This window comes from Dermacentor andersoni, chromosome 3 (assembly GCF_023375885.2).
Source record: "Dermacentor andersoni chromosome 3, qqDerAnde1_hic_scaffold, whole genome shotgun sequence".
NCBI lineage: Eukaryota > Metazoa > Arthropoda > Arachnida > Ixodida > Ixodidae > Dermacentor > Dermacentor andersoni.
Window position 1 is genome coordinate 94898763 of NC_092816.1, and position 13502 is coordinate 94912264.

At 46.9% G+C, this 13502-nt stretch overlaps 1 protein-coding gene, 1 non-coding gene and 1 pseudogene across 3 annotated transcripts in view; all 3 read right to left on the reverse strand.

Annotated features, from left to right (window-relative positions):
• The window catches only part of LOC126542062 (ankyrin repeat domain-containing protein 13D), a 70597-nt gene that overhangs the window by 38323 nt on the left and 18772 nt on the right, over positions 1–13502 (reverse strand). For both annotated transcript variants that reach the window (XR_007601751.2, XM_050189053.2), the window contains exons 8-9: positions 9419–9485; positions 5207–5365 (exon numbers count right to left, since the gene is read on the reverse strand). Coding sequence is in view for 1 of the 2 variants with exons in the window: in XM_050189053.2 (XP_050045010.1) it covers positions 5207–5365; positions 9419–9485 (226 nt within the window). In the remaining variant the exon portion in view is untranslated. The remainder of the gene's footprint in view (positions 1–5206; positions 5366–9418; positions 9486–13502) is intronic.
• On the reverse strand, positions 1417–3449 carry LOC140216283 (tigger transposable element-derived protein 4-like; annotated as a pseudogene).
• Positions 7312–7384, reverse strand: TRNAS-CGA (transfer RNA serine (anticodon CGA)). The gene has a single exon. It is a non-coding gene; the product is annotated as a tRNA-Ser (tRNA).

Consider the following 13502-nt stretch of genomic DNA (forward strand, 5'->3'; position numbering starts at 1 on the left):
AGCCGCTGGACGCGATGCACACCGCGGCTGTGAACCTGAAACTTCCGCGAAAGCAAGTGCAGATTTCTATTTCAGCGCGCCTAACGCTTGACACGTTGCTTGGAGGTATAAATTAACATTTCATTTTTCACAGCCAACTTTCTACATTGGCAATTTTTTTATCCTAAGTGTCAAATTTGCTGTCGGAGCTGTGAAGGTATGTTTGGCAGCTTTATTTCTTTTTTTTGCAGCAGTCCAGATATAGCAATGATCGATTATAAATTATCGGATTTTTCATTCTTCTTGATATAGTAATAAGTGGACTGCACTGTACATCTCTCTTGCTACGGTACGAATTAAAACAAAGACATGCAGGCATTCAGTTTGTAGGTTTTATTGTTTCTCTAAACTTTAATTCGTCTATTGGAGCAATAGATCAAACAAATAACTGATGTTGCCTTTAATAATTCTCAGTCACATGCAACTATGAGCGGCGTCACAGCATTGCCACGTACGTAGGCGCATTTGTGCGATATACATCAACTTTCCGGCTGGGAATGCGGCGTCCGCGAGGAGAAGGGCAAATGGCATTTGGTTTGAAATTAAAACTCTAGAGATGTAATACTTATCAGACACAATTGTTAGCTCAAAATAGCCATACCTTGTGAGGGGCCTCTGCTTCACAATGCATTTACTTCCAGTGTTCTCTATTAATGCCAGTGTTCACACGAGCTTAGGATATTACTTTCATTTCTTTAAATGTGGTAGCCCTCACTGGCTACTTCAGTTGACATATCCTGCAATAGACGAGATGCAAAAGTCTCTAAGCAGGCTTTCACACAGGGCTAACTTTCCCTAACCGTGTTCCTGCTAGAAAGGCTGGTAAAGCTGAGGAACTAGTTTTGAAACCTTGGATGGTACAAGGAACGGGAGATGGCAACAATGATGTCAATGACTCGATTGCTGATACTACTTCAATTACGATTCTCACACGAGGTCTGCCATCTCGATTGCATCAAAGGTGCATGGAGAAGCGCACTTGCAGGTTTTGCATATCATCTATTACATGTCAGTGTCGATTACACCACAGCTATCACTGCGAAAGGATTTACAAGTTCAGACCTGGACTTTCTTTTGACAATTGAGTGCCAGCAGAGAAGCACACTTGGTCGATGCAACCACATCTGGTACTTTGGCACATATTCAAACAAACAAAAGATGCAAAGGTCACAAAAGCATACAGCATGCTTTCTAACACAACTGGCATACATATACCTAAGAACTTTCACAATTTATTCGTATGGCACTGAGCTGGTGCTGTAGACCAAACTTGCAAAAGTTGCTTGGTGCACGTGTGGAGAGCAAAAAGGCCTGCTTTCATATTGTAAAATTATGGTTACATGGCAATGACAGTGCACAAATGAATACACTGCCACATATAAGAGTGAACGATCCAACTCTTTATTGGGCAAACTCGTGCCAAGAAAAACAAGCAACACTAAAATCACAATGATAAAGAGCACAGTGATCATATCTAATCTCCTGGAACAGTTCCCTCCAATAGTTATGCAGGTTTCACAATACATTCCAGGGTAATCACTGGTGCTTGCATGCATTCGAAAAAGTACACTGTTCACATCGAATACAATACAGTAGCCGACCGATTTTCCGGACCTGGAGGGGACCAAAAAATTGTCTGAATAAAATAACAGTAAAAAAAATCCGTGAGTCGCAAAACCAAACCTTATTCCAGCTAAACTGTACTGAAAAAGTTGCAGATGGTCCCTTGTTTTAAGTTCCTGCTTTTTATAACGTCTGCTTGCATCTGTGCAAGCGCCATGTTCTCGTCGTACACATTAGACAACAATATTAGAGTGCTGAAAACGTCTTGCGTTGATGGTTATGGGCAGCCATAGGTGCCGTCGTCGGAGTCAGTCATTTTGAGGCGGTGCGGTCACCTGGCGCACGATCTCATTGTCCGTAAGCTCCACGCACAACTCTATGTTGTTGTTGATTGCGGCAAACTCGTGAAAAGTAACAGTAGCGGGAAGGTCCATCCCACTGCAGCGCAAGTCGGCAACCAGCTGCTCACCAGTGTCGATGTCTTCAGCGGTGCCGTTTGCCTCTTTGGTGACGGGCTCTTCAGAGTTGAAAAATCCAGCATGCCTAAAACAATTCACAATTGTCGAAGGCTGAACAGCCTTCCAGGCATCTGCTAGCATGCCGAGTGCCGGAAACAGGTTAATGGATTATGTCTTCCCGTTGTCAAAGCACATGAGTATGCGGCCAAGGAAACATGCTTGGTAGTGCACCTTGAGGTATTTAATGGCCCCTTGGTCCATCGGCTGGAGCACACTCGTATTCAGCGGCAAGAATTCAAGATGAATAACTTACAGGTTGTTTACGGCCCCATGCGCCCCACAGTTGTCTACGACTATTATCACGTGCCTCTTCTGGTGCTCAAACATCCAGTCCAGATGGCGGACGTAATCTTCGAACAAGCTACGTGTAATCCAGGCCTTTGTATTGCTGCTGTACCACACAGGCAGGTTCTTTGCACCCTTAAACCAACATGCGTTGTGGGGATGCGCGACCCTCACGCGTCCCCTGATATGTTGGTTTTCCCGCACGGCTCGCGTGGCCCGGCGCCCGCGGCGGTCGGAGTGGTTGAAGCGCAGCGCGAGAGATGGCGCGAGTGTTGCGCTGCTACCGGCGGGGTTACTTGGGTGCGGGAGCGGAAGGCGCTTTTTTTTTTGGCAGCGGGACAGCGAGCGGGACGGACGTGCCATGCCGCGCGTGCGCCGACCCATGCTTCTGCGAGACCGCCTCGCGTGGCCGCCTTGGAATGCGCCACCGTTCGCGTGACAGTACGCGCGAACGACCAGGCGTTGGGATCCAGCATGGGGCGAACATATTCGCTCGCTATGCGGTCGCGGTGAGTCGGACTTCTAGATTTGTCGCGCGCCCATCGGCATGTTTTGGGGATAGCAACTCGGCTAGCAGGCATTGATCTATGAAAGGTGCAATAAATGCCCTTGTGATTGTTTGCACTACTGTGTTGTCGTTCCTTTGTCCCAGGAGTACGGGAGGAGAGCCCCACAGCGTTTCTCGCCTTCCCCATCACTAGAAGGGGCAGCTTCTCGGTGCCAACCACATTTACCCCGACCATGACAGTTACCGTCTCCTTACTATGGTTCCCACCAGCGCAGGTCTCATTAGTAAAGGAAAGTGGACGGTCTGACAGAATTCTGTAGAATAGGCCTGTCTCTATATTTCTGCAGTAGCAGAGCCTTCAACTTACTCGTCCGGTAATCCGTGACAGTAGATTGATCTACGGCACCCCTCTCCCCGCAAACGTTCTTGAAAGAGACTCCATGCAATTTCTTAAACCCACGGATCCACCCATCAGTGAACTTGAAGCCCTGAATGCCCATTTTTAAAGCGAGCATCTCGGCTTTCTGCTTGAGCATGTTGCCCAAAACAGGGAGGTTCGTTGCTAGGACTCCTTTCAACCATAGTTGCAGGGCCTCTTCAAGCTTCGGATGTTGTCCTTTCCGGTCATTTTTTGTAGTTTTGCAGTGCGACTAGTTGGCTGCAGACAAGATGTTTTCTTTGTTTTACATGTAATCAGACAAGGTCTGTTTGGAGATATTAAACTCCTTCGCAACGTCAACTTGGGTCCGTCCTTGCTCAATAAGCCTGATGATGGTGGCCTTCTTGTCCAGTGTCATGGCCAAATATTTTCCACGCTTCTTCGACATATTCGGTGGAGGCGGGTGAAGAGCAGGGCCATGGCGTCGAAAACACATTGGCTTTGTGCTGAATGAACGGCCGCAACACACCGAAATAGTGATGATATGTTTTACGGCGGCTAGTGATGGCAGGCGATGATTTCAATTGCACTGTACTGGATACAAGCCGGCGGATCACTAGTGGACGAAAACATGCGCGACACCACCTACGACATCGAGGCAAAACTGATGATGATGGAGCATCACCTGGCGTTCATAAGTGGCGTCCAAAACTGGCCATGCATGACTGGTTTCCGGCTCTCAAAATCGCTTCTGCCCCAGGCTACAGGCAAAAGCATGACCTTTAAGATAGGCGTTTCTTACAACAGGTGCCACCGTTGCTGTGTGGATTTGGACGCCTCCTATACTTGCTAATCAAATTACTATACTGATCCAAGGCACTTTACGTTCAATCTGAAGCTAGTCAGGCGGCTCAAGATTCAATATGGCATCCTCCCTGACCCACAACGCTGGTCCGTCGCGGCAAACTTTGTCCAGAAAATTGAACTTCTGGCTTTATGTGGTCCGAAAAATCGGTTGCGAAAATGCATGAGCTCTATGGGAACCCTGATGGTGCATTTATGAAGTCCTGAATATCCATCAAGCCCAAATTTTTGGAGTCCAAAAAATTGGCTGGCCACTGTATGTGGGTTTTGCACCAGTGGCAGATCCAGCCTCCACAGGCAGGGGAGAGGGAGGGACCTCATCACAGTGCGGATTAGTGAAAGTAAAAAAAGTGTGAGTCATTTTGCCGCAGTCACCTTTGTGCCGTGCACCCCGCATGGCATGCCTTAGTTGCCCCTCTCCCATCGCCCTTCCATCCTCCGACGTCGGCAAGTGGGTGGAATGTAGACACTGGCGATGTGATGCGACAAAGGCGTGCCGTGCAGGCAGAAAGGGGAGTGTGACAAAGGGGCTCGTATTTCTTTTTTTCTCAAGGATTTTGAATTCTTTTTTCTTTAGGCGCACACAACCAGTAGCCTGATTTAACTGTTATAACCAATAATGCAGCATGGGAGAATTGTAGTAAGCGGTTTATTTTACCATAAAATGTATACAAAAGTTGACACTGCATCGACTAATCATTGTTTTATTCAATATATTGTTAAAGTCTGTATCATTATAAGGGGATTTGACTGTATGTTTGTCTGTTTCATGGCTAGCATGAGTGCCAACCAACTAGATTAGACCCGGGCTCTCGTGCAGAATGAAGATGGTTTTAAATATTGCCTGCAAATATCTTCCAAAAACACAGATGCTGTTAAAAGGCTGTGGCAGATGGTGCAAAAGGTTGGCCTGAATGATTGGCGAGAGTAAGGAAAGTACCAGCTGTGGTTAAAGTGGTAAATCTTTGCCAAGGAGAACAAATGACGAGCCGGAATGCCATTTTCGAAAATGAGCGAGTGGAGGACACATAGAAGAGGACGAATACCAACCCCATTTGGCGTTTCCAGACCGGCACCCTCTTCAACCTCGACTGTGCCCAAGAAAGACTGCAACGGCGATCGTGCAGCCTTGTGACGAGCCTTGTCTGCTTCTGAAAGGTGCTCCACCCTGGTCTTGGTCACGAGTTCCACATTTGTTGCACTGAACACCTGCACAGGTGACAAATTTAAGTATGAAATCTGCCACTTTTGCAACATAAAAATAAAAAGTGTGTGAGTACGCAAAAACAAACTTATCGTACAAATATATTAGCACTGAATTGCTGTCACCTGATCTTGCGTCATTTGCATGCTGTGTAAGGAGACTATGAAGGAACCAGAATTACTGAAATGCATTACTTCTGTGAAGTACCTCTTATGTCCCTGGCAGTAAATCCCCTCCACAGCTGACCAAGTTATACACCTACCACCAATCTAGCCACCTCTCTGACACCCCCCCCCCTTCCTTTTTTTCCCATTTTGCCATATTTACTCGTGAAGAATTGTCCTTTATTTCGGAATATTTGCAGGGTGCAGCTCTTACATGAGTGCAGCATATGTCTACCCAGTAAAGCCACGGACAATGTTGCGAATGATGTGAAGAATTGCAACAAACACTGGCTACACACGCCAAACATATACAGTCTACGCTCGTTACAATGGACTTGTGTACAACAGACTTTCGGATATAATGGACCACATTTCAACCTTAGTTTGCTCTACCTAATTTATTAATGAAACAAAGTTTGCTTTAAACGGACCACGCTAAAACAGACTATCGGTGACAGCAGACAAATTCATCAGCAATTTTTGTCAAAATCGGGCGCATAAAACAGAATTTTGCCATGTCGACATGGGCTGGCAACTGACTTGCAAAGGTCAACCGACGATCGCGGCTCATCGCGTGTACGAGGGAGGAAGGCGGGGCAGACATGCGCCCTCTTCTTTCACACACGAGGTAGAGGAGGGAGGAAGGAGGCGAGAGAGAGGGGGTGGTTCTACTCTGGCGGCTACTGTTTACAGCGCGGCTGGCATATGTTGAAAGTGATCTGCGATGTGTACGGAGTGCACGCCCACGCAGGCCTCATGTTCAAAGCGATATGAGATGTGGACAAAGTGCGCTTAGTGCCAGTAGCTTCGTATGCGCTGTGCTTTTGACGTTTAGTTTGCATGGAAGTGAGAGACAGCAAGAAGGCCAATTTACTCACTGTTGCTGCCGCACTTCCTCCCTCCAATGTTTTGACAGCGACTTTCCGCAGTCATCGAACGAGACGTGTTCATGTTTACCTGTGCTCGTGTGACATGGTGCTTGTTAATTTAGTTAGTAAGCTAATGTTTACAACTTCACACAGCCGATAAAACTACTATCCTTACTTTGCATATCCTTAATTCTAATTTGCTATTGCAATCGTTGCTTCGCCTTTTGAGTGAAACAGAGACCCTTCTTCTTCTTCTTTTTTTTCCCCTTTGGACATTCGTCACTCACTCTTTGCAATAACACAGTTACACATCACGACCAAAGTTTCGGAAGTGGGGTGTTTCGGACATTACGGACTTTGTATAAAAGACATTTTTCGTTGGATTATCAGGATCCGTTGTAGCGTGAGTTGACTGTATTTGTTCAACATTCAGTAAAACTGATCAAGTTCCACTTCATTTTTCCTCGCTCCTGCTCTCAACGTCACTTACAATGTCACCAAAGCTTGCCACCTAATCGGCACACTCCCAAAGATGGTTGTGCTGCAGATGCATGTGGCATTGTGGCACAGGTCAATTTTGTAAAAGCCTTTCTTTTCCAAACATTTGCCCTTGAAAGTGGGGTGTGTGGGATTTTGACACAAGTAAATACGGCATACGGCCTGTGTAGAACAGAAGTCACACCATGTTCTCGTGGCTTATTATTGAACTTAAACTAAGGAGATGTGCACTACTTGTCTTACACTGCTGTGGCAACGAGAAGAAAGGGGGTTAATCGAGTGGCCCGATTTTATTAGTCATATCATGAGAAGCCAACAAACACTGACACCAAGGACAACACAGGGGAAATTACTTGTGTTTAATAAATGAAATAAAGAAACTATATTTTAATGGAAATTAAAGTGCATGAAAAAACAACTTGCCGCAGGTGGGAACCGAACCCACAACCTTCGCATTTCGCGTGCGATGCTCTACCAATTGAGCTACCGCGGCGCTGTTTCCCCATCCACTTTCTTGGATATTTATGTGTCCTAGTAGAACCCTGGGAGTGTTAGCCAGCGCCATTACTCACAGACCTTGGCTGCGGACGTAGAACATCCTTTTTGCCGCAGGCGAAGGTTGTGAGTTCGGTTCCCACCTGCGGCAAGTTGTTTTTTCATCCACTTTAATTTCCATTAATTTATCGTTTCTTTATTTCATTTATTAAACACAAGTAATTTCCCCTGTGTTGTCCTTGGTGTCAGTGTTTGTTGGCTTCGCTTGATATGACTAATAAAATCGGGCCCCTCGGTTAACCCCCTTTCTTCTCGTTCATTACATAACGAGGGTCTCGAATCCGGCTACCTTGATGCCTTCAGGTAGCATATGTGGGTTTATGGACCAGTTGCCTTCACCCAAAAAGATCACGTTCTCGTGACGCCTGCGGCAAAAAGGACGTTCCACGTCCGCCGCCAAGGTCTGTGAGTAATGGCGCTGGCTAACACTCCCAGGGTTCTACTAGGACACATAAATATCCAAGAAAGTGGATGGGGAAACGGCGCCGCGGTAGCTCTATTGGTAGAGCATCGCACGCGAAATGCGAAGGTTGTGGGTTCCGTTACCACCTGCGGCAAGTTGTTTTTTCATCCACTTTAATTTCCATTAATTTATCGTTTCTTTATTTCATTTATTAAGCACAAGTCATTTCCCCTATGCTGTCCTTGGTGTCAGTGTTTGTTGGCTTCTCATGATATGACTGCTGTGGCAAGTACCTCGAGCAACAAATCATATGAAAGTGGTGCAAATCAAGGAATGGTGCTACTTGGCAAAGCGGCCAAAGGGATCTCAACAATGGGCTTCTACAGACAGGCCGTACTCCAGCTCTCCAAGCTCACTCACTGCAGCCAAGTCACGCATTTCATAATTCCTCCTCCATAATCCTCATGCATTAAGGCTCAATCACACTGGTGATTTGAACAGGTCGTGCGACCATTTGTGACTGGCGACCATAGAACGACTGAATGCAACCAATGCTCACACCAGCAAGCCTGGCTGCGCATAACGTGCAAATTACATTCTCGGAGATTATCGTTCTCCGCAAGAACTCTTTAGGGATCTAAACAGTTCGCGTGCACATCGCTGGTTTCGTGTTCCGGCAACAGCCATGAATTTTTATTTGAGCAATGAGGAAGACGTCGTCACTGTGCTGATGTGCTCTGCCGCAGCGTGGAAGCTGCCGAAGAATTTGGCGACACTAGTGCTTGCGCCCATGCCTTTGTTTGCGATAAGTCGCTGGCCATGCTAGCCGCCTCCTGCCCGAACTCCGCGCACGCATGACGAGAAGTATTATCGAGAGTAAGTTCTAATTTCTAGTTCACCTTGCGTGGGAATTGGTGCACACTTTTTGTGCATGCTTTTGCTGCTGTCAAGCTTCCTGCAAATTTTACTGTGTACATTCAACACATTATTGGAACAGCTGCAGCCCAGCATCACGAGGCAAGACACCAATTACATTCCTGTAATCTGTCATGGTGGAGTGGACTTTTAATGTATCCCCTTGGCGTCAAAACAGCTGAAAATTTTTTTAATACATATTTTTCAGTTCTTGAGCCAGGACCCAAATAAAATTTGTGTAACGAATGAAACAAGAAAGCATGTGAAAGGGCCAGAGTTCGTGCCTTACATGCACAAGGTTGTATGTAATGTGAATAAAATGGTAAAAAAGTATATGATACATCCCTTCATTTTCTTTGTTTTTGAAAAGGATTCCAAACGTGCACCCAAAGAACATATGAGTGTTCTTGCGTTCCACGGCCATCGTGGCCAGGAATCAAACACGCAATCTCATACTTAGCAGCACAATGCCATAGCCACCAAGCCACTGTGGCAGATTGCAAATTACTTCTTACAAAAGCTACATGACTGAAACTAATCCAACAGCAGCAAATCTTGTGCAGGGTGCAGGCAACTATATCTAGTCAATCTCACAAGCAGTACTCAGTGGTGGTTAGGGTTGTGACTCTCATGCTCTAGAAGGGGTGTGCTTACTTTGCAGTTATGGCCATTGACTGTTTCACTTTTGTCACTCTTCCAGCCAAGGATTCCAGACTTGTTTCTGCACATAAGAAACCCAAATAAAGATTTCCCAACAATGTGAACAGGAAAAAAAAAAGAGAACAGGTAAATGAAATGTAAAGTGCAAGAAAACTTGCCCAGGCTGCTTAATATTGGACGAACACACAAATTCGTCTGTCCATGGACACATGTGTACGTATGCACAGACGCCTCATAGGGCCAAACCAATGTGTGCTGTACGATCCTTGTATATTTTGCCATAATATGCAACACTCTGAAATCTCGTCCACTTAATTGGAACTTCTGGTTTATACCATACCATGCCCCCGACCATAATCTCAGCAGCACGCAGACTCAAGCAAGAGAGAGAGAGAAAAATTAGTATAACATGCTTGTACTGAACTTGGTATGATGCCCACAACTATATATATAAATGCCGTATCTGCACAATTATGGCACTATTTCTATGCTGACACAGTGGCAAGGTCTTCAAAGAAGGAATTACGCTGATGGTTCAAGTTCCAGGCTACCAATTTGTGCTGAAGATCTGAGTGAATGCTTCCAAAGATTACTCAAATTATTCACGACATAAGCAAAATATTGTAGAACAACTGGCCTCCATTGTTCACTCATTTATTAATCTCATCACTGCAAGCTCTCTGCCACCCTTGGCTATTTCTGTTCCCTTGGCCCTCATTCTTCAAAGACGAAAGCTGTGATAGTTGGCTGGCTACACAATGCACCATATCTTCTAGCAGTAAAAAGAAAAAAGATAATTGAACAAAGAAGACCGGCATAGCTCAGCTGAACAGAACCAAAGAAATCCATACTGCTACCTTCTTCTCTACAGCCTACATGTCATTTAAAATTGTTCAGTCACTCTGCGGGGATGCGCGACTCTCGCGCGTCCCCTGATGTTTTTCCCGCATAGCGCATCCCCTGATATGCTGTTTTCCCGCACGGCTCGCGTGGCCTGGCGCCCGCGGCGTGGTACAAGCGCGGTGCGAGAGATGGCGCGACTGTCGCGGCGGGGTTACTCGGGCGCCGAAAGGGAAGGCGCTTGGCCTCTTGGGTTCGAGACAGCAGGCCGCACGGACCTGCCGCGCGTGCAGCGCCCCTTTTTCCCGGCGGGTCGGCGCGCGGCGGAGGACGTCTCCCGCGAGCGCGCGGCGACCGATGCATCTGCGAGACCGCCTCGCGTGGCCGCCTTCGAACGCGCCACGATTCGCGTGACTATACACGCGAACGACCAGGCGTTGGGATCCAGCATGGAGCGAACATATTCGCTCGCCATGCGGCCGCGGTAAGTCGAACTTCTAGATTTGTCGCGCGCCCATCGGCATGTTTTGGGGATAGCAACTCGGCTAGCTGGCATTGATCTATGAAAGGTGCAATAAATGCCCTTGTGACTGTTTGCACTACTGTGTTGTCGTTCCTTTGTCCCAAGAGTACGGAGGAGAACCCCGTATCTCCCACAACTCATAGCAAGTTTTACCACCATAGAAAATATACTGATGTAGGATGGGTTTGTGGCATGCAAAATCAGTGATGACCATGAGCCACAATATACAGGAGAATATTTTTACTCAGCAGAAGGCCGTAGCTGATTGTCATTCCTTGGCGGATAAATCTCCCGGCCACCTCCTGCTGGCCACTGGTGATCTGAGCCACGTGCCCGGGCCTGTCCCTAGCTAGCCATCGTTCCCATCTTCCTCAACGTCGATGCTGCTACAGGAGGCCCCCCCCTCTAGTGACACAGCCATGCAGGTACCTGGAACGATATTTTGAGGCGCTTGGGCCAAGTTTTGGTAGTTGTGTGTTTGATGACTGGTGAGCACCAACTGGCTCAGGGGGCAAATTGGTTTATCCGGTGACTGAGGGAGTGGGTCCTCAACCAAGGCGTATGAGGCGATCGATAAAGATATTGTCCTGTTGGCCGTTTAAGTCCACGGTAAAATGTTTGTCGGCACAATGAATGACACGGTATGGACCATCATAAGGGCGTTGCAGGGTTTTCCATACAGAGTTACGGCGGACGAAAACATAAGAGGCCGTCGCCAGCTCTTTGGGAATATGCAATGAAGTACGGTGCTGACAGCGTGGTTCAGGAGCACAAAGTGTTCGGAATGAAGCTTGCAGCCTGTTGACATAGGGCACAGCGATGAAATGGTATGGTGGAACAACTCCCCTGGAAGGTGTAGTGATGCTCCAAAAACCATCTCGACAGGCATACAGTGCAGATCCTGCTTCAGTGCAGCCCGAAGACTCAGGATAACCAGTGGTAGTGATGTGGATCAGTGAGTGGCATCAGGCTGTGCTCTGAACAAAGTCTTGATAGAGCAATGAAAATGTTCAACAAGATCATTGGCGATGGGGTGACATGCCGTGGTGCATATGCGAGAAGTGCCTAGGAGGGTCAGCAGGTTATTGAATAGTGCTGATTCAAACTGGCATCCTCTATCATTTGTAATAGTAGACGGTATGCTGTATGGCGAAACCCAGCTTGTGACGAACACATCTGCGATAGTTTCAGTATGGATGTCGGGTAGAGGGAAAGCTTCTGGCCATCAGATAAAGCGATCTATGCATGTTTGATGGCGGCCATGGCCCCAAAATGTCAATGTGTATCTTGTCGAATAATTCAGATGGTGGAGTAAACAAACCGAAACGTGCCCTTGTGCGTTGGTGAACCTTCGATTACCATACCATACCATACCATACCATACCATAGCATAGCATACCAGACAACCATGCGCCGAGGCACGGATGTGCTTGGCCAGATGAAATGTTGTGTCACCAGATGTTGCGTGGCCCAGATTCCAGGGTGGGATTGTTTAAGAACGGCATCAAAAAAAGTGTGCTGGAAATTGAGTGGAACGGCTGGAGACACGTGCATGTGGAGACATCACAAAAAATAGGGACGGCTCAAGGTGGAAAGTGGACATCGTGCAGACACAAGGTGCCAGGTTTTGCATGAACCAGAATTACCTCTGTGTCATCTTGTTGCTGGGCAGCAAGTGCAGAGAAATCGATGCTAACCGGGTTGTTGTCCATAGTGATGGAAGAGGCACAGTGCAAGAGTGCATCCGCTGCGGCATTGTCCTTTCCGTGCACATGCGGTATCTCCATCATGAATTCCGCGATGAAGGCGAGATGGCATGTTTCCCATGGTGAAAATTTGGTAGAATTCGACCAGGCGGCGAAGGTCAAAGGTTTGTGATCTGTCCTAATTTGGAACTCTCGGCCCTCCAGGAAGTGTCTGAAGTGATGTACATCCATGTACATTCCGAGAAGTTCTCTTCCAAATGTGCTGTAGCGGGTCTCTGTGAATGAGAGCTTATGAGAAAAGAAGGCAAGGGATAGCCAGACATTATCCTCGTACTGTTGAAGCACCACTTACATTACAGCATCAGATGCATCAGTCATGAGGCAAAGTGGTGCGCTTGGTTTCGGATGGATGAGAAGGGTTGCCTGAAATAGCTTGGTCTTGATGTTATCAAAAGTGGTTAGTGCTTCTGGGGACCAGGTGAATTCAGTTAGTTTGGATTTGTTGCCCTGGAGCATGTCCATTGATAGTAGCAGAAAAGCGGCGCAGTTAGGGATGAAGTGGTTGTAGAAATTCACGAGGCCAAGAAACTCGTGCAGTTTGTTGATGGAAGATGGCTGAGGAAGATCTTGTATGTCCTGGACTTCCGTCCTGGCAAGGGACGGATGCCATCCTTGTCGACCAATGACCAATGAAGTACAATTCGAGCGCACCGAATTCGCACTTCGCCCTATTGATGATAAGGCCATATTCGGTAAGGCGTTGAAAGAATTGGCCCAGATGTTGAATGTGTTGTTCTGCATCGCGACTAAAGGCAAGCAAATCGTCGATGTATGCGAAACAGACAGGCAATCCTCTTGTCACTGTGTCAATGAATTGTTGTGCAGTATTGCAAACATTATTGTGTCACTGTGTCAATGAAAGTTTGTGCAGTATTGCAAAGGCCGGAAGGCATGCGCACATATTGAAATAGTCCAAATGGCGTGATGATTGCCATTTTGGGAACACTAT